At 46.5% G+C, this 21823-nt stretch overlaps 1 protein-coding gene and 1 long non-coding RNA gene across 3 annotated transcripts in view; one reads left to right on the top strand and one right to left on the bottom strand.

Moving 5' to 3' along the window:
• Nucleotides 1-1820: 1820 nt before the first annotated feature.
• On the bottom strand, nt 1821-16127 carry LOC148776350 (uncharacterized). Its single transcript, XR_016038448.1, has 3 exons — nt 15962-16127; nt 8784-8906; nt 1821-2180 (listed from the first exon to the last, which is right to left on the bottom strand). It is a non-coding gene; the product is annotated as an uncharacterized LOC148776350 (long non-coding RNA).
• PHACTR2 (phosphatase and actin regulator 2) overlaps nt 15445-21823 on the top strand; it is a 305489-nt gene continuing 299110 nt past the window's right edge. The window contains exon 1 of one of the 2 annotated variants that reach the window (XM_088840798.1): nt 15445-15782. In XM_088840798.1, coding sequence (XP_088696924.1) covers nt 15569-15782 — 214 coding nt within the window. In that variant the 5' untranslated portion in view covers nt 15445-15568. The remainder of the gene's footprint in view (nt 15783-21823) is intronic. The other variant, XM_088840800.1, reaches the window with a different exon arrangement.

The raw sequence follows: 21823 nt of genomic DNA on the forward strand, positions 1-21823 counted from the left end.
CAATGTGAGGAACGCAGGGGAGCACCTGAGAGGTGAAGGATGCTAAGATGAAGAGGAGGCTAAGGGTGGTTAGAGGAAGCCTGACAGGCGAGGTAGAGGAGAGTGAATGGGGGGAGATGGGAAAAGAGATGAGTGTGGGCAGGAAGCCTGTGGCTGAGGCGCTGTGGGAGGGCTGGGGAAGAGAGGAGGGCGGTGAGGGGAGTGCGCTCGGCAGCCCGGCTCTAGCTGAGCGCGTTTGCTTTCCGAGGGTAGACCCAGAACAGCAGGATCACCTCCGGCCAGGCTGTGCTTTCTCAAGGAGCCGCCTGCCCTTACCAGAAACGATTCAGATGGCGTGTGAACGCTGTCAGGCATTTTCAAGAATGGCAGTATAGCTGCTTTACAATGTTGTGTTAGTTTCTGCTGCACCAAAAAGTGAATCGGCTCTACATATACATATACCTCCGCTTCCTTGGATTTCCTTCCCACTTAGGTCACCACGGAGCCCTGAGTAGAGTTCCCTGTGCTGTACTAGTTATCTGATTTATATATAGTAGTGTCACACAAGCATTTTTATTCTAATTTCTTTTAACTGAAGAGCGAAGGTTCTGGTGCATGGTGTCAGGCTGAACTCTGACTTTCCCCGGCCCTGGGCGCTATTGCCTTCATGGGCCCCTCCCTCCTCCATAAAATAGATAAATAAAGCATATGTGTTATGACTGTGCTGGGGTAAAGGCAAATATGTTAATATTATATATTAAAACATTTTTCTTTAGTCTAAAATATTTTTTTTCCTTCAGATTTTAGAAGAAGCTAAAACATTTTTGTGGGTCTCTGTGGTGGCTGGATGGCATCACCGACTCTGTGGACATGAGTTTGAGTGAACTCCGGGAGTTGGTGATGGATAGGGAGGCCTGGCGTGCTGTGATTCATGGGGTCGCGGAGAGTCGGACACGACTGAGCGACTGAATTGAACTGAACTGATGAGTATGATGGTCCTGGGCACTGTGCCTGCTACCCTGAAAGATAAGTCAGCCTGGAGAACATAGAGACACAGGCTAATGAGCACTAAAAATATACAAAGAGATTAGCTGAAACATCAATGCTAATGTGAGCCGGGGTACGTGCACTGGAATAGCAATGGCTGAGTGTGGTGACCACGAGAATTCCATGATCACAAGTTTTAAGGTGTGGGAAAATGCTGGGCAGTCTTCCAAGTATTTAAATATACATACACAGATATTTCTCTATCTACATATATCTATATATCTATATCTGTTTATCAATCAATTGACCCATCTGCATACATGTATATAGTTTCATTAAATCCTCATGGGTGCATGCATGCTAAGTTGCTTCGGTTGCGTCTGACTCTTTGCAACCCTATAGACTGTAACCCATCAGGCTCCTCTGTCCATGGGATAGTCCAGGCAAGAATACTAGAGTGGATTACTACGCCCTCCTCCAGGGGATCTTCCCGACCCAGGGATCGAACCCTTGGCTTCTGCACCTCCTGCATAGCAGGCAGATTCTTTACTGCTCAGCCAGCGGGGAAGTCCTAAGTCTTCATAAGGCATTTTTATTATACCCATTATGCAGATGAGGGCAAGAGGCACAGAGAGGCTAAAGAACTTGCCTAAATTGATTAGGGCCTGTGTTTTTGACCATCATGTTAAACTGAGGAGCACTATTGGGACTCTGGTTATTATATTAATGAAACACCCTATCCAGTCTTTCATTCATCTAGTCATGACACCTTTATTTCATTAAGTGAATATATATTTCATTAGCCCCAACTCTGTACCAGGCACTGAGCTGGGCCCAGCAGATGCCACAAGAAAATGGACAGTTCTTTCCCTCATATGACTTTGTCTCTAGTGGGAAATACGGACATTGAACAAATGACCCAGATATAATATTGCAAACTGCGGTACATACCATGAAGTAAAGAATACTGTGCCAGCATATGGCATGGAACCCCAGTCTAGTCTGGATTCCCTGCGGAATTAAAGCTAAGAACTGAGGTCTCTCAAACATGAGTAAGTTAATTAGGTAGACAGACAATGGGAGCAAACGTGTTTCAGACAGAGGCCAACAGCATGGGAGTTGCTGTTAGGCACCTTGACGTCAGGGGCCCAGCATGCAAAGCCAGCCCTGAAGAAGCTTCAAAACACTCCGTTGTCCTCCAGAAGCAGAGTCCACTGTGAAGAGAGAAGGAAACCACAGAGGTGAGCCATGATAGCAGCACAGACGGTGCTGTTATGAGAAGTGTGTGGAGCATTTGAGTGGTGGAGGGAAAGTAAGGACTGGGGTGGTGGCATTTTAAGTAATAACCTAAGGGTAAGATGGGTAAGGAAGACTCTAGAGGCCTCCAGTAATTTTCACATGAGGCAGGCAGAGGATCTACCCATTTTAAAGCCCCAAGGACTATTCACTTGAGTAACTGAAGACACTCAGGAGACCGAGAGTCAGTCCTGCACAGTCTAAGAAAGAATTTTCTTCTGACCTTCTGATAAGATGGGGCGTCCCACGTGGTAAAGAACCTGCCTGCCAACACAGGAGACATAAGCGTCTTGGGTTCGATCACTGGGCCAGAAAGATCCCCTGGAGGAGGGCATGGCAACTCACTCCAGTATTCTTGCCTGGAGAATCCCATGGACAGAGGAGCCTGGCAGGCTACTGTCCATGGGGTCGCAAAGATGATCAGAGCTGCGTGTGAGGCTGCATAGGTGAAACCTGTATCGCTAGGGAAGAGTCTAGCATGACACACTGGTCAAAATATAGAGAAGCCAATGTATGCAGTGGTGAGGTCATCTGAAGAGATGAGATGCCCAACAGACGCATCAAGCGGAGACCCCTTCCTCACACTGTTGCCTGTAGGATTTCTTATGGAGGAATAAAGATGGTGGCGGGCGTCACACACATGACTGAGATCTCTGGAAGCCTCTAGATGGGGCCACATCCCAGCTCTCTTCACAGCACAGTCTCTTCATCCTTCAGTGTTGACACCTTGAGAACATCAGTCATTCTGTAAAGACCAGTTAAGCCCACATTATCTGATCACAAAACTGCTCAAATGTTCACTCCAAAAAGTACAAGTCTCCCTCGAATATCCATATGACATTTATTCTCTATATTCTATGTATTTTCTCATTTTTTCCCATAGGAAATTTACAATTTAAACCATGTAGCTATTCATTAGCAAGGAAAATGGAATTATGAAAATGGAACATTCAGTACAATGTTCCAAAAACTACTATGAAAACTTCTTGCTTATTTTTGAGGGCAAGATCCATAGCTAAATCCTTTTATATCAGCTATTGAGCAGCATAATAAATGAGGAACTCCCAGGGCTGCCTTACTTTTGTCTAAAATGTTGAAACTCATTCTTATATGTATGGATTCATCTTCAGAACAACAGAATTTTTTTCATTTACTCTTTCTTCTTTCTTAAGTATAGGGTTGGGTCCTGTCTTTATTTAAAATTTTGATATTTCATTCACAGTGTTTTGCTTGTTTGTATCAATTCTGCCTCAGTAGCTACTTATCTTCTTGGCAGAAAGCTTATGGCCGTGCCTTGTCTCGAGGCACGGCCAAAAACAAAAGAAAGAAGGAAGGTGGTTGGGATTATCTGGATGAGCCCAGTGTAATCACAAAGTCCTTAAATGGGGAAGAGGGATGCATGCAGAAGAGTCAGAACCAGAGGGATGGCATCATAAGAAAGACTTGACTGGTCATCGCTACCTTTGAAGATGAAGGAGAGTCAACAGTCAGAGAAGGCTCACAGCCTCTAGAAACTGAAATATGAAAGGACATGGATCCTTCCTTAGAGCTTCCAGAAGGAACACAGCTCTGCTAACCCCTTGATTTTAGCTCACCGACACCTGTTTTGGACTCTGACTTCCAGAACCATAAGATAATAGACTTGTGCTGTTTTCAGCCACTGAATTTGTGCTACTTTGTTCCAGAAGCTATTGGAAACTAATCACACGTGTGCTCAGTCACTCAGTTGTGTCCAACTCTTTGGACACATGGACTGTAGCCCACCAGGCTCCTCTGTCCATGGGATTTCCCAGGCAAGAACACTGGAGTGGGTTGCCATGCCCTCCTCTAGGGGATCTTCCCAGCCCAGAGATCAAACCCACATCTCCTGCCTCTTCTGCATTGCAGGTAGATTCTTTACCCACTGACCCATCAGCGAAGCCCGTGAGACCTCTCTAAACTCTCAGGGTACCGGTTCGTGGGTTTTCAAGGTGGTCGCTCGCCATGGTCCCTTGCATGTGTAGCTATCACCCACACAGCCTAGGGATGTGTCTGGGTCTTCAAAGTGCTAGGTCTTTATAGTTAAGCCCTGTTGGCTATCAGTGCCTAGATGCCCTCCTCCCTGGGTTCAGTTCCTTCGGTTCAAACACATAGTCTTCTCCAGAATTCTGGATGTACAGGGTCATGGCTAGTTCTGGACGCTGGGCCCTGATGGATTAGGAACATCTGTTCTGAGGGGTAGGAACACTTTTCCTTGTAAACCCTCAAGACACAAAGGGTCTAACTAACCATCTCTGACCACTGACTCAGAGCTACTCACTATTTTCTGAAGGAGGATGATATTCAGTGCTTCCAGGAGACCCCATGGCTCCAGGGGGGAGGCTACCTTCAATACAGCCAAGCTTCTTTACCTTTCTAGACGTGGGGGTAATTCTAGAAAATGCCAACTAATTCATAATGACAAAAAAGGAGATCAGTGTTGGCCCCGGACTGTGGACAAAGGCAGGCATGGACTGCAAACAAGCAGGAGGAACCTTCTGCCCGTGATAGAAATCGTCCGTATCTTGACTGTGGCCCTTTCACTGCGTGTCCACCTGTCAGAATTAATCAAATCATACATTGAAATAGACACAATGTATTGTATGTAAATTAAATTTCAGTGAAGTTGATTTTTTAAGGGAGAAGGAATGCTGCCCAAAGGAAAATCAAGGGACTCAAAAAAAATTGTCCACATCACAGAGAATAAAGTTGACAAAGACTTTTTTTTTGCCCTCAAACTAAATGTATGGTGTAGCTAGTATGCTTTCTGCATGAAGTTAAAAATTTTACTTTGGTAGATAGGATACCTGCCACAATAAATGCTTTAAAAAAAACTTAGAAGGACTCATGTACCCCTTCTCCCTTGGGATTCCCTCCCATCCTGGCTGGTAAATAGTATTTAATTTGTATCTTGTTTTGAGTTAAATAAGACCAAGAATGCTTACTGCTTGTTACACATTGTTAATGAAACAAATACTGAATAAGTGAAATAAAGGATATCATTGAAAAAACGTAGAAGGGTGATTATATATTCATATGCTAATTATCAATACTATGTATCAAGTAAAAAGCCAATTGCACAATTAAGAGTGAAATTCCAGAGACAGTCTCATTGGATTAAGAAAAAAAAAAAAACCCTGATATTTGTTATTACCAAATTTACTGGAAATTCTGGCTAAAAAGTAACATATCAAGCCCAAGTAAGAGTTATATTATTAGCAGGGAGGAGAAAACATCCCGCACCCTCTTCTTTCTTCCTTTCCTCAATCCATCCCTCCCTTCTTTTTGTAGATGATGTCACTGTGTGTGTGCTAAGTCGCTTCAGTCGTGTCCGACTCTGTTACCCTGTGGACTGTAGTCGGCCGGGCTCCTGTGCCCATGGGATTCTCCAGGTAAGAATATTAGAGTGGGTAGCCATTTCCTCCTCCAGGGCATCTTCCTGATTCAGGGATCAAACCCGTGTCTCTTATGTCTCCTGAACTGGCAGGCAGGTTCTTTACCACTAGCGCCACTTGGGAAGCCCAGATGATATCATTATAGATCCCCCAAACCCAAGAGAGAATCAGCTAAAATCTCCTAAAGCTAAAAAGAGTTCAATAAGGTGCTCAGTTACAAATATATAAAAATCAATAGCTTTCCTGTACACATAAAAACTGTTTTAAGAAAGGAAAAGAATATTCCATTAACAAAAGCAACCTCACAAAAAAATGTAAAATAGAAACTGAAAGATAAACAACGAAGTGGGTAGATACATTTTCAACAAATATGAAAAAAAAGGACACTTCTTGGTCTATAAAGTGCTCATACGAATCAATAAGGCTAAAATTCCTGCAGATAAACAGAGAAAGTGCATGAACAACCATGTCACAAACAGGACGTGCAATAAAGATATCAATCAGGTGATTGAAGACACCGGACTTTCAAAATGCTAATTGTAAGAACAGATGCTTACCATTTTCTTTCTTGTCAATTTAGGAAAAAAAAAAAACATTTAAAAAAAATTTTATGGCCAATGCTGGCAAAGTATGATGGATCCTCTCAACCATCATCTTGTGAGCCATAATGTAAATTGGATACAATATTTCTGGAAGGCAATTTACTTTTTACTTTGTTTCTTAATCGTTTTGCATTATAGTTTTTAATTTTTATGAAGTCAAACTTATTGATTTTTTTCTTTATGATTTCTTCCATTACTTTCATTTCTAACCAGCGCTTTTCTATCTCATAGTCTCTTCTAACTTTGTATGGTTTGTGTGCATGCTTGTGTTTGAACATTTAACTCTTTAACCCGTCTTTATTTAGTGTATTTGTGAATGTGCCAAAGGAAAATTTAAACAGTAGTTTCCATACACTTAGGAAAAATTTCGAACACTGTTCCTGGGTTAATTCCCATAGATTTGTAATGGTATGATAGACTAAGGTGTAGGTGCATTTGAGACTTTTTAGAATTCCACATTCTGTTCCACTGGCCTGGCCAAGGTTTGGGATGTGTGGTTGGAGCATGGGTTTGGAAGTCAGACTACCTGTCGGCTTTGGACTTGGGACATTTTACTTATCCTTACTGTGCCTTTGTTTTTCACCCTTAAAATAGTGCTAGCAGGTCCCTGTCTTGTAGGATTTTTGTGAGAATTAAATATGTTATACATCCAAAGCACTCAGAGGGACCCTGGTGCATTCTGCATGTTAAATAAGTCTTAACAACTCTTGAAAAATGAGCACCAAATTATTTTAATTATCATAGCTTTATCTCATTTTAAAAATATTGAACAAAACAAGGCTTCCTCATTTCTATTCCTTAAAAAAACAGCTAATTTTACCACTTATTTCAAGCCCCAAATCTTGCAGTAAGCCCTGGATCACTACTTTTCCCTCCCCGCCCCCATCCTCAACTCATCAGCGCATGCGTGCTAAGTAGCTACAGTCATGTCCGACTCTTTGCGACCCTATGGACTTTAGCCCACCAGGCTCCTCTGTCCATGGGATTCTCCAATCAAGAACACTGGAGTGGGTTGCCATGCCCTCCTCCAGGGGATCTTCCCAACCCAAGGATCGAACCCACATCTCTTATGTCTCCTGCATTGGGAGGTGGGTGCTTTACCACTAGTGCCACCTGGGAAGCCCTCAACTCATTAATACTTCCATTAAAAAAAAATCCAGAATTTCTTTTTAATGTAATTCAGAGCATGTCATTCCTCTGCTGAAAAGCTTTCATTAACTTCATTCCACTTGAATTGGTGGAGGGTCTGAACCCCTCTTCCCTCTCCAGGCCACCTTTACCCCACCCCTCCATCCCCCACCCCCATCCTGGACAACTTGCTCATTACATCCCAGCATTCCTGGCCGCCTTCCTGTGGCTCATTCTTCCAGCAGAGTTTTTACATTTGCTGGTCCCTCAGCCTGTAATGGACTTCCCTGTTGGCTCAGACAGTAAAGCGTCTGCCTACAATGCGGGAGACCCGGGTTCAATCTCTGGGTCGGGAAGATCTCCTGGAGAAGGAAATAGCAACCCACTCCAGTATTCTCGTCTGGAAAATCCCATGGACGGAGGAGCCTGGTAGGCTACAGTCCATGGGGTCGCAAAGAGTCAAACGCGACTAAGCACACAGGCATGCACGTGCTCTTCTCAGTCCCTTGGGTGCCTCATCACTCACTCTGTACAAAGGTCGCATCTTCAGAAAGGCCTTCCTTGACTACCCCAGACAAAGGAGCCCTTCTTCCAGCTGCTTCCTATCAGATCCCCTGATTAATTTCCTTCACAGTATTATGTCTGTGAGAAATGACCTTGTTTGTCAGTCCCCTTTTTCAGCCTCCCCTGCTGCACTCCCTGGTCCTGGGTGAGCTCCCAGAAGCCTGCCCCTCATTCCAACAGACCCGGCCTTCAGAACAAACCCGGGAGGGGCTGCTCTTCTGAGATTGAATGTAACAGAAAACCTGTTGAGAAGTTACATTATCTTGTTTCTCTGCAGGGCAATGGCATCCAAGAATAAAGGTAATTTTTATCTACATCTCCCCCTTCTGGAAGTCCAAGCTTAAAAACAAACAAGCCAAAAATCACGGAGTCCCAAAGACAACCCCCACACCGACCTCTGATTTTTGTTGTTACTGTTGTTTGTTTGAATTGTTTTGCTTTTTCTACCTCTCACTCCCACCACCATGCAGCTGGAGATGCCTCAAGAAGGTACAAAAAAGAATTTTGTCTCCCTTCCAGAAGGGTAGACCTTTGCTTCCTGGGAGCCATAGGATAACATTTTAACATTTAAAAAAACTTTTTTGTGTGTGAGGACAAGTCTTCCAGACCAGAGACATTTCTAAGCACAGAACAACCTGGTCTGCTTGCTGGAAGTCTTGGCCATTCAAGAGAATTAGGCTGAATTGTCCCAAAAGGAAAGCAAACTTGGTGGGTTACTTTCTTTTTCTCTTGAGGTATAATTTATACACAATAAATTTCCATCTTCTTAGCATACAATTCTATGACTTTTCGACAAATACAGCTGTTTACTTACCATTACAATCGAGACAGAACAGTTCCCTCAGCCAAAAAATGTCTCCCCTTCTCTCTGCTCCCGGCAACTGGCGACTACTGCTCTGTTTTCAGTCCCCACGGTTTTTCCTTTTCCAGAATGTCACTGAAGTGGAACAATAATGCACATGTAAGCCTGGCTTATTTTACTTAGCAGAATGCCTCTGAGGTTCTTCCATGTTGTTTGTACCAGTAGCTCATGCATTTATATTGCTGAGTACTATTCCATTGGGTGGATGTATTTATTTGGGTTGTTTTCAGTTTTTGGAGATTGTGAGACAAGCTACTGGAAACACTTGCTCTCGGGTTTTTGCACAAACATGAGATTTCGTTTCCTTGGACAAATGCCTATGAATGGAACTGCTGAGGCACAGAGTAAATGTATATTTCACTTTATGAAAACTGCTGAACTAGTTTCCAAAGTGGCTGAGCCCTCTTGCATTGCCACCAACAACTGGTTTGAGTTGACAGTTGAATTGTCAAGGACCTAATCCTCAAGTGTGCCGGATCCTTCCACTCCCACTGGGAACGGGGTTGAGACATTTGACATCTGAGTGATGGACACCTTAGCATTGTCTCTGACAGTCTCTAAGGAGTCAGGACACGAAAGGGATGGCTTCTGTAGATACCAGGTGTCCTGGACACAAAACGCTGAAATTTTGGAGTCTAGGTGAAAGAAGCCATGGTTGACCTTGGCAGCCATTGGACTAAGAATTGGGATAGTCCCCTCCTATCTTCATAAATCCAAAAGCACTAAAGTTCTTACTTGATCCAAGAAGCAGGAGGGAATTTTGGAAAATGTCTTTCAGGTAACCTTTGTGGATGAAGCTGAACCAGATATGATTTATGGAAATAAAGAAATATAATGCATATCCCCAATGTCTTAATGCACTAATGTCAGCCATCGTGCTCAGCACTTTATATACATTTTGCAGTCCTTAAAGCAAGCAACCTAGTGTCCTAAGGAGAAACAGCAATTGGGATTCAAAACTAAGGACCAACTTTGGCCTCTCTCATAAAACAATTTCATCTCCATCTTCAATTTTAAAATGAATCCAGGGATGTCCCTGGCAGCCCCGTGGTTAAGACTTATCACTTTCCCTGCATGGGGCAGGATGCCTAGTCAGGAACTAATATCCCACATGCCCTGAAGCATGGCCAAAATAAATAAATAAGACACCTACATTAAGAAAATAATGAAATAAAATAAATCCAAATAAAAAAATTTTGTAGAACCATCAAACCCTATACCAGAAGAAACCTAAGAGGTCATCAAAACTGATTCCCTATTTCTTTTTTTTTTTTAATGTGATCTTAATGCAGAGCTGGTGGCTCAGACAGTAAAGAATCTGCTTGCAATGCAGGAGACCTGAGTTCAATCCCTGGATTGGGAAGATCCTCTGGAGAAGGGCATGGCAACCCACTTTAGTATTCTTGCCTGGAGAATCCCATGGATAGAGGAGCCTGGAGGACTGCAGCCCATGGGGTTGCAAAGAGTTGGACATGACTGAGCGACTTTCACAAGACAATGCAGACCTACTTGCACTATATTATGGTCCTTTACCCTCATTTCCTTTGTCACCAACTCTTTATTATCTGGATTCCTTGCCTTTCTGTTATTTCATTTTGACTTTGTATCGTCCATTCTGATCTTTGCCACTTCTTTTCTGATATTACCTAGGTTACCTTTATTTCACTCATGGAGATTTTATCTACCTGTAATAGGAAAACAATAATGTCCATGAAAGACACTATTTCTAATGCCATGTATTTTTAGATAGTATTTCCTAAGGAAACATGTATACTGTATTTGTGTGTGCATTTTATATATAAAGTCTGTTCAATCAGTGGAGCTTTGTATATATGTTGGGGGAAGAGAGGACAACAAAATAACAATTATAATAATAATCCACATGCTCTTGCTGACAGCAGGGTGTCAGAGATAGGCAGACCAAACTAGTCGATACATTTTCATTTATGTCTTTTATAATCTTACATATATTGTAATTTTTATAAGGGTAAAACAAATATAATTTTGGTGTGTTAAACCACTGTTACAATATGTAATTAAAAGTAATTCCTTTTTCATCTTCAATTTTTATTTTCATCCTTCAGAGATGATATTTAATAAAAAGAGCAGAACAAATAAAATAATAACACTGAGCAACTTTCTGCTTTGAAAAATGGAATGTTTTCCCCTCTTTTTATCAGTCTGTCAAATAGCTTACATTTATTAAGTGCTGGGCAGAATATTGTCCTAGGTGCCAAGGGACATTGCTAAGGAAATTGAAATCTTATACGAGGAGTGAGATAAGATCAACAAAACTGGAAATAAACAACCCCGTATGATGTCTCATTATTTTAGGATGGCACAGATATAATGGCATTTGAAAAGTGAATCCTAATCCACTTCTTGTCTACTTTTCAGGCTCAGAAATTAGCTACTTCCCCTTCCTGTTCTCCAGCTATTACAGCATCCTGAGGAGACCCACTGTCTCAAGTTTCTGTGTCCTTCAAATGCCAGCCCACATCATGGATGCCTGGGCATCTCAGGTGCCTCTTCCTCCAGGAAGCCTTCCCTGATCCTCCCCCTCAGACAGGCTAGGTGCCTGCTCTTGTGGGTTTCCATAGCACCTTCCATGAATTGCCAGGGAATTACTTGTTAATGTTTGTTTCCTCATATAGACTCAATTAGCTGATTCATTCATCCAACACACAGCGGGTGCCAGGAGAACAAAACGCAGTCTAAGTACTTCCTGCCTTGAGGCAGCTCACAGAGAGTTGGGGAGATAGGTCAGCACCCCAACAACTACAGTCCTGTGTGAAAAGGGATCTAACAGAGATACATATGGAACGTTATGGCACTGTTCAGCAAGGGCCCTCCCCTGGCTCTAAGTTCAAGGAGGTATCAGGAAAGCTTAGTGGATGGAGAGACACTTGGCCCGAGGCGCCAAAGATGAGTGATGGTCCGTGAGTGGGACAAAGTTAGGGCAGCTGGGGGATGACGCTACAGGCAGAGGAAACGGGGGTGCAGTTACTGTTAGAAGAGGAACAGGGAGCTTCACAAGGTCTGGACACTTGAGAGCAGGATGTGAGGAGCAAGGGCAGAATGCAGAAGCCCTGGTATGCCACTGGGAGGAGCAGACACTTGAACACGTGGCATGGATACTTGTTTTGAAGGGATGTAAATGGGGCAGCAGCAAAGTCTTGTGAGCATTTTGGAAAGATCATTCTAGAAATGAGAAAGAGAGCAGAGTGGAAGAGTCTCTTCCTTTAAAAGGAAAGAGAAGATGAAGTTTCAAGCTAAAGACATGGCAGTGAAAGCAGGCTGGAAACCCTAGACATATTTATTTTAGATGGAGAATGGACAGAACAGACAGATTCGTGGAGGAGGAAGAATTTGGCTCTGGGTACAAAGACTGCTAAGTGTCAAGGAAACTCCAAGAAGACAAGTCCTCTTGGATATTGGGATCTAGAGATCAGGAAACCAGTCTAGACTGAGGAAGAGACTTGCGAGGTGTCTCTTGGCAGTTTAAAGCTAAAGGTAAGGCTTCCTGGGGTAAAATATGCCAGGTGTGAAAAGAAGAGAGCTGATGCTGGACCCCTGGGGAGCACTGGGTAAGAACAGAGAGAAAAAAGGGATCCTGAGAAGAGGGTAGCAGGGAGACAGAGAGGCAAGATAAGTGTCCCAGAAACCAGGGACACAGAATCCAGAAAAGGAACAAGTGGTCCAGAGTGTCAAGAGCTGCAGCAGGGGTCAGACCTGAGAGGTCCCCAGTCCATTCAGTAACTCAGTGCTCAAAAGCTATGGTGCCCAAAGAAGCTCATGCAAACAGCGTGGGCAGAAGTCACACTGTAGATGGTGACGGAATGGGCGTGGGGAAGGGGGACTGTAAGAACAGGGACTAGCAAGTAGATGCTACTATTTCTAGAAGCGTGGTGGTGTCTGGCCCTCAAGAAACACTTCAATACATGACTAAGTGAAAGTTGAAATGATTAACTGCTGACTAATGAACAAGGGAAGATTCCATGTGTTCTGGAATATTTTGTTGTTGTTTGGTCGCTAAGTTGCGTCTGACTCTTTTACGACCCCATGGACTGTAGCCCTCCAGGCTCCTCTGTCCTTGGGATTTCCCAGGCAGGAATGCTGGAGTGAGTTGTCATTTCCTTCTCCAGGGGATCTTCCCAATCCAGGGATCAAACACTCCTCTCCTGCATTGGCAGGAGGATTCTTTGCCAATGTGCCACTAGGGAAGCCCTCTGGGATATTCAGTAATTCATTTATTTAGCATCACAAGAGATGACACACAGGATAAACCCGAAAGGGAGAAGCATTAGGCCTGGAAGGATGGTGAGGGCGCCCATGTTGTGAGCAAAGGGGAGAATTCAGTGGGGTGAGACCCAAGTGCAAGGAAAGAGGCAGATGTACCCCAGAAGAAAAGCAGCTGGCAAGGTGAGCTAACCCCTGAGAAAATGGACAAGCGGGATACAGACAGCATCACTGGGTAAGACCATATGCAGGACAGCAAACGATGATGAGAAATAGCTTCGTAATCTAATGTCAGTTACAGCGGAAAGCGGCAAATCCTTCCCACGGCCCTTTCAATCCCACCAAAAGACCTATCTGCTGAAACACCGCACGTTGGTTCACTGAAGCACAGGCATCTTTTTTTCTGTCCTAAACTACACAAGGTATCCATTGAGGCAATAACACTTGAAGCTGTGTAAATTTAAGGAGGTGGGGAAATAGACATTTAGAGCAGGACCACACAAGCATGGCTGACTTTGTGAAAATGGACCTGTTTTTGGAGAGTTCTCACAGCAATGCTGAGGTAATCATGCCCTTCCCTGAGTTACTATGAGAATTAAAGGTGAAAACCCTTTCAAATTATTAAGGACAAGCTGCTGTTATTATTCGGAGAAGGCAATGGCAACCCACTCCGTACTTTTGCCTGGAGAATCCCATGGATGGAGGAGCCTGGTAGGCTGCAGTCCATGGGGTCTCGAAGAGTCGGACACGACTGAGCGACTTCACTTTCACTTTTCACTTTCATGCATTGGAGAAGGAAATGGCAACCCACTCCAGTGTTCTTGCCTGGAGAATCCCAGGGATGGGGGAGCCTGGTGGGCTGCCGTCTATGGAGTCACACAGAGTCGGACACGACTGACGTGACTTAGCCGCAGCAGCAGCTGTTATTATTATGACCAAGTCACTACAAAGGCCTTTGTATTAATGTACAAAGTGGGTATTAATGTACCTCTCCAGCTTGCACCCCTCACTTTGGACCCCCCCTTTCTCTCACCACCTCTGCTTGAGTTTTTTTTTTTTTTTTAACTAAAAGGTATCATATGTGCAAAGTGTCTGACAAGGCACTTGGCATATGGGTGTGGGTGCCAATAAATGTTAACTCTGTTAACCCTTCGGAGAAGGCAATGGCAAGCCACTCCAGTACTATTGCCTAGAAAATCCCATGGATGGAGGAGCCTGGTAGGCTGCAGTCCGTGGGGTCGCTAAGGGTTGGACACGACTGAGCGACTTCACTTTCACTTTTCACTTTTTCACACATTGCAGAAGGAAATGGCAACCCACTCCAGTGTTCTTGCCTGGAGAATCCCAGGAATGGGGGAGCCTGGTGGGCTTCCGTCTATGGGGTAACACAGAGTCAGACACGACTGAAGTGACTTAGCAGCTATTAACCCTTCCTCCCCTCCCCCTTCTCCTTCTCTGCCTGCTGCCTCGCTGTGACCTGTAGGTGAACCCAGGGACCTTTGTCCCTTGCCATGAGCTTTCAGGAACGGTGACACCTGGGTCTGGCTCTGGGCAAGTCACAACTTGGGGGCATAATCATAAAACTGATAAAGCTTAGGTTGTGAAGTCACTGGCTGAATCAGCAAGATCTCCACTGCCCATCTCCTACAATCCTACAAGGCACAGAGGTAACCCTCATTTCCAGTCCACAGCATCTCGGGGAGACCCGTCTTTCCACTGCAAAGCTTTGACGCAGACTTCCAGTAGGCATTCATTCACTCGGTTCTTTGGGAGCCTGGCCTTTCAAACATGACCTACCAGGTCTACCCAAGAGACAGAAACCCAGGAATGTGGGCAAAGGTGGGAGGCAGAGAGGGCTTCGAGGGCAAGGGGTGAGAGGGGAGGTCTGTGGCCTTGACTTAAGGGTCTCCAGGATGGGTCACGAGCCCACCAGCAAGTCCAGTGCCTTTTGGTGCTGCAGTTTGGTAGTTTCGCATCCTTCAACTGGGTATGAGCCTTTCGATTCCATCACAGGGAGCTCAAGGGTGTGTGCGTGGCATTCCTTGCAACTCCGGCCCACCGCCCCTGTCCCCCCCCACCCCCCCACCCCCCACGAAAATAGTATTGTAAACCTTGACCTTGCACCCCAGCTCCTGACGCCCTGGCTCCACTAATCTGAGGCCTGCGAGCTGGGTATGACCGGGGGGACCCTCCTGCCGCCAATCTGCAAAGGGCCGTGCCCGGGCCCGGGGGGTGGAGCAGCGGGCAGGTTCGCGGGTACGGAGGGCGGCCCAGCTCCGAGCCCTGCGGCTTTCGCCCGCGGGAGCGAGAGCCGGCTGTAGGCGGCTCCTTCCTGTGCAAACTTTTCTGTCCTCTTCCTCCTCCCGCCCTCCCCACCAGCTTCTCCGCGCCCGGCGTCCAGCCTTCCCCGCCCCTGTCGCTGCCTTGGGGTCGCCGCACGCCGGGCAGCGCTGTCCGCGGCGCCGGCCCCACCCCGCGCTCCGGGCCGCCGGGAGCCGATGGCCGAGGCGGGCAGGAGCCCCGCGGAGACCCCGGGAGAGCCGGCCGGGAGGGCGGCGGCCGAGGTGCCCGAGCCCGAGACGCCCGCCGGGCCGCCGGCGCCCACCCTGCGCAGGCTGCCGGGGGACCCGAGCCCGCGCGGCCGCTCGCAGAGCGACCTGTCGTCGTGCTCGAGTCGGGGCCGCCCGCTCCGCGTCCACATCTCCGGATCAGGTGAGGGCCGCTCGGGCGCCGGGGGCCGGGCGCGGGCAGGTGGCTGCGATGGGGCCGCGGCCAGCCCGGGGCGTCCGCGGGCGCTGGCGGCGGGAGGGGAGGAGAGGACGGGGGGTCGGGGGTGGGCGAAGCTGAACCCCTCACCCTCCCAGCGGTCGCAGCCCCGACCCCCTCCCCACCTCCTGTCGCTGCCCCTCTCCGGTACCCTCGGGGAGAGATGCTGCAACCCCGGGGCGCGGGGTGGTCGCGTGTTTCTCCGGGGCCAGGCGCACCCGCCGCGATGCGCAGCGCTCCCTCCCGCGCGGCTCGGCGGCTGTGCGGCGCCCGGGAGCACCGGCGGCTCTGGTTCTTGGGCTTGTCCATCAGGAAGAGGAACCTTCTCTCGGTGTTCAGGGCGACTTTGTTCCCTCGGAAGGGTGCGGTCCTCTCCCTTGGGGAGCGGGAGGGCGGTTAACATGTTACGGTTAACCTGCAAGCCTTGAAAACCCTTCCAACTGCTAATGCTTCTCAAAGCTTTCTTTGGGGAGTTGCTGGTTAGAGGACCCGGTGTATAAACGCCCCCGCAGGTGTGGTCAGAGTTTGGTTGTGCCGTTGGATCACTGATCCTTCACCGTTTGACCAAGCCTGCAGCGGGCATCTCTGCGGTAACCCCGGCCCGCCGGCTTGGGGGCATCTCCGGGCACCGGCTGGGCAGAACCCGGCTGAGGGCCGAGCTGTGTGTAACGTGGGGCAGATGACTTAACCTTGTCTCTCATATCTCGGTATTTAAAGTGGGAATCAGAGTGTGGAACTGCCACATGGGGAGGTTAGGGGGATTAAATAATTAATACTTTTTAAAATGCTTTTGAACAAAGCATTATCCTAAGAACTGCAGAACGGTTTTTGAAAGTCCACCAGATTTGTTAAGTTTCTACAGATTGTTTTCTGGTTTGCAGTCTTGGGAGGACTGATGCTAAAACTACCGATGGTGCAGCCACAGGCAATGGTGCGAGCTTACACACTGTGCTCCCCAAGGTTCCCCCACATGCTCTGTGCTTGAGTCAGGTAGGAGGTGGGGGGTGGCCGGGATGGGTAGGTAGGCCTTGAAGGGCTAAGGCAACCTGACTCCTAGTTGAAACCTACTCTCCCCTTCAGCAAAGGCACCTTTTCGTGTTTCTGACTCCATTCCATGGGCCACCTACCTCTGTTTTCCATTCCACCGCTCCTTCTTATTCTTGTAATATCGTTTTTGCCCTATCATGTGTATAGGTAGAAAACATCAAACGTATTGTTGATCTGACTTTCAGATCACTTTGGATAAAGCCAGTCAGAATTCTTAAATTCAGTTGGTGGGATGTAGGTTATGGGATGTGTTGTAAAGAGTCTTCTGCCAAATTCATGTTGTGGAAAGTATTGAACTGAATGTGTTTTCCTCCTGGTTTTTATGTCTTGGCCAGACTGAACTTGACTCCTGGATAATCTTGATTGATTTTTTCTTTTGAACAAAGATTAACTGTTCGGATGACTGTAAAGAAGAAACTGAAAATGTGTCCAGTTGGTGACTGCAGATAAAATAAGCATAGCGTGTATCACCATTTTTCATTTTCATAGATGGAAATCAAGGCCTACACGCAGAAAAGAGGCAGTAAAGACCTTTTGGGGCTTCCCAGGTGGCTCAATGGTAAAGAATCTGCCTGCAGTGCAGGAGACTCAGGTTCAATTCCTGGGTGAGGAAGATCCCCTGGAGAAAGAAATGGCAACTCACTCCAGTATTCTTGCCTGGAAAATCCCATGAACAGAGAGGAGTCTCGAGGGCTACAGTCCATGGGATCGCAAAATAGTCAGACGTGACTTAGCAACTAAAAACAACAAAACAAGAACCTTTTAAATATGAGCGTGCAAAGTGCCCATCGTGTGAACTGTGGACTTCAATTTATAAAATTATTTTATCCCCAATAGTCTACGCATTCTGTATGCTTTTAAAGGATATTAGGAAGTGACAGATTTCAGCTGCTTCATCCCCAGTGCCCCAGGAAGCTGACCCATAGTGTGAAAGAGTGAGCTTCTATGTGAATTCGTTTCATCTTCAGCACTGAGCCTTGAATTTCTTTAAGAATAGGCTAAACACAATGAGGAGCTCCCTGCATTTCTTAAGAGTCAGAGACAAAATGAATGAGTTGGTCCCTCACTGACACATACAGCCAGGCTAGATGGATGGAAAATCAGCTAGATGAAGGAGCTGATAACTGACTTGTCTTAGAGGCGCAATAGGAAGGTTACAACCCCTTGTGATAACACCCCTTGACCCAAGGTAGGATAGTCCAAGTCCGAGGCCCTCCCCCAGAAGTTGTGGGCACACAACTGGTCAGTGTCCCATGTGAGATCACAGTGGCCTGACAGGAGCCAGCCCCGACCAGCAGCATGGGCCTCATCTCAGAATCTTGGACCCCACCCCAGATATCCTTAACCCCAATCTGCATTTCACAAGGTCCCCAGGTTGACATAGGAAATTAACATTTGAGAAGCATTTCTCTCTGCCACTGGTTTTCAAAGTTGGTTATACCTAGGAGTCCCTTGGAAAGTTAAGAAAACAGAACCACGACCAAAATCACAACAACAATTTATGGCTGTGTCCCAGCTCTTGGGATTCTGATTTAATTGGCATCAGGTGATTCTAGTGCATGCAGGGTCTGTGGAAGAACCGATGGCCTGTATATCAACTGTGGCTTGCTGCTGTGTGATACCGTGACAAGGGCTTGCCCTGGTCAAGCGTAAGGTTGAAGAATTTGGTTTAATATCTTATCGGATATATCTTATCGGTATATCCACCTCCCAAGGGGCTTTTCTCACTCCCTTTTTTTTTTTGGCTACACCATGTGGCATATGGGATCTCAGTTCTGCAACCAGGGATCGAACCTGTGACCCCTGCATTTAACCCCTGGATGACCAGGGAAGTCCCTGTCTTGATCTCAGCTCAGTTCAGTCGCTCAGTCTTGTCCAACTCTTTGTGACCCCATGGACTGCAGCACGCCAGGCTTCCCTGTCCATCACCAACTCCTACAGCATACTCAAACTCATGTCCGTCGCATTGGTGATGCCATCCAACCATCTCATCCCCTTGCCCCCTTCTCCTCCTGCTAGTTGTCAGTAAGTTCTTCCTAAAGGTTCATTTCTAATAATGAGGGAACTACCGGTGTGAGTTCTTGGGACAGTGTTGAGCGGGGAGGGGCGGAGGAGGACAGGGAGGAGAAGACTACAAAGTGTCCTTCAAGGGCCGTCAGAGAAGAACCTCACTCCATCATTACCTGCCATCCTGCCTACCTCATCTGTCACCCCACCTCCCAGCCCTGCTTCCTCCTGCTCTTCTCTCCACGAAAGAATAATAAAAACTTGAAACTCGAAAATTTTTCCTACCATGCCAATAAGAGACAGTCCAATACAAACAACATTTTAAAAAGACCAGTTCTGTGCTTTCCCTCTGTTGACTCTCTGGAGATATCACAAGAGAATCCACTTTGTTTGTTTGTGTTTTATTACTGGATTTCTGTCCAAGCTTCAGTGGCTTTTATTTAACTTGTGATTTGAACAGTTGATTTTTCACATGATAAAGATGCATGTGCTTTGTCAGCAAAAACTCTAGTTTTCGACTTTAAAATCCATACAAAGTATGTGAAGAAAGCCATATATTTTCAAATAAATACACTTAAAGAATATAACTGAAGTAACACTGGAATTGATACATCAGTCCTTTTATTGAGGTTAGGAAAACATTGTTTTTGCTTTATGGTTTTGAAATCACAGTTCTGGAATTCAACAAAAGTTTTGCATTTTAAAAATCTAGTATTGCTTTGTAAATAAAGCGGTGTTTTATCCACTTTTAAAAAAATGCCCAAACAAGGTTTTCACAGTATATGGACAGATGTTCTTTTAATTTTTAGGTCAATCTTCTTCTGCACTGGAAACTTTAATATATTCAGTGGGTTCTGATGTTCTTTTCTGATAAGCCCAATAATTAGTAAGTAAAGAACCTTTGCGTGTTCATTGGAAGGACTGATGCTAAAGCTGAAACTCCAATACTTTGGCCACCTCATGCGACGAGTAGACTCACTGGAAAAGACTCTGATGCTGGGAAGGATTGGGGGCGGGAGGAGAAGGGGACGACAGAGAATGAGATGGCTGGATGGCATCACCAACTCAATGGACATGAGTTTGAGTGAACTCCGGGAGTTGGTGATGGACAGGGAGGCCTGGCATGCTGTGATTCATGGAGTCACAAAGAGTCGGACAAGACTGAGGGACTGAACTGAACTGAACTGAAAGAAGCTTAGGACATAGCCCAGGGCTTATTCCTATCATAAGCTCTTAGCAAGTGCTGACTGTAGACCTACTGTGTGCCAGGCACTTTGCCCTTCAGGCTGTAGGAGTACCAAGAGGTATTTGGTACTTGGTGTTTGGTCTTCAAGTGATGACTCTCAGTCTTGCATATAGGGCTGCACAGAACAAAGAACCTTTGAGCCACCTCAAAAAGGGAGATATGAGCAGATGGACCACTTTGTGTCCAGACACAGTCTCATTTCTTTCCGTACCTGATTCATTTCTCTGGCATCCCTTTGCCCTGGTGTATATAGGTGTATGTGTGTGCGTTGTTTCAGTCGTGTCTGACTCGTTGTGACCCTATGGGCTGTAGCTCCCCAGTCTCCTCTGTCCATGGGGAGTCTCCAGGCAAGAACACTGGAGTGGGTTGCCATGCCCTCCTCCAGGGGATCTTCCAAACCCAGGGATCGAAGCCACATCACTTATGTCTTCTGCGTTGTCAGGTGACCTCTTTACCGCTAGCGCCACCTGGGAAGATGACAGATCCAGTGTCTTTTTCTTAAGTCTTTTATCCCTGGCGTGTTCAATGAGGAGCGGAGTGAGAAATCTAGCCAACCTGGATGTTCCATCCACCCATACCTAGGGCTGCCTGGCAACTGCCATGGGGTGCCGCTATCACAGATGGGTCCTGCAGTCGATGGTCACCTGTCCCTTTAGGGGAGAAGTCCTTGTTATTCACACTTAGTTGGTGCCCCCAAAGTGCCTCCCACTACCCTCTGAGGTTGTAACTCTTCCAGTTGGTGTTTGCATGCTCAGCCATTGTTTTCCAAAGCATAATGCCATGCTGTGGGGGCAGGGGAGGGGGCGGTGTCCCAAGGGGACTCTTCGGCCCCATCACAGTGGGGCTGGGGCAGCCCGAGGCAGGAACAATGGATGGCGGCTCACTTGCCATTCACATAACTCAGAGTGGTTTGTTTTACCAAACAAAGACCATTTGGTTCTGGGTACAATTTCTGTCCTTACCTTCTCCCTGGAGAGTAAAGCCATCCTGCCGGGAAGGGCGGGGCAGACAAGACCCAGCCTGTGTCCTGGCCTCACCAAGCTGTGCGGCCCCGGGGCGGACCTGCGTGCCCCCACTGCCCCCAGGAAGGGAACCTTCTTCTTTGTGCAAGGGCGATGGGCTTCTCATCCCGCCAGGAGCTGACCTCTGGTCAGGCTTCCTCCCCAAATGGGCACCTTTATCCAGTGCTCACAAAGGCACCCTCTAAGCTGAGATGGTCCTGTACCCAAGGCTAACACATTTTAGAACTCAGCATCACCTGATAGCCTGTAGAAGCGGCAGAAACACTAAAACTCATTCTCACCTGTTAGGTAAGAACATGCCTGTTAAGTCTGGTTGCACTAGACCTGAAGCTGAGACCAGAGAAGAGCTCTCAGGAAGAGCCCTGCGGCCAGTTCCTCTTTCTCTTCTAGAGCCTCCTCAGGATGGCAGGGTCTCCCTGACACTCAGCTTCTCCCACTCTCTCTGCTTCCTAATCTGAACAGGTTCTCCTTCACGGGTTCTTCCTCATACATCTACTTCCATACACCTCGTGTCATGGCTTCTGCCTCCCCTCCCACAACTTAACCTTTGCTTCCTCTTAGCTCTCATCTGTATATTTACCTGGAAAAGTTTCTTCATTAGATTTTAGTTCAGATTCTCTAGAAAAGATCCACTGTCTGAAGTCATAGGTCATAGGTCACACAGA

This window comes from Moschus berezovskii, chromosome 10 (assembly GCF_049115385.1).
Source record: "Moschus berezovskii isolate FMDL1 chromosome 10, NW_MosBer_1.0, whole genome shotgun sequence".
Classification (NCBI taxonomy): domain Eukaryota; kingdom Metazoa; phylum Chordata; class Mammalia; order Artiodactyla; family Moschidae; genus Moschus; species Moschus berezovskii.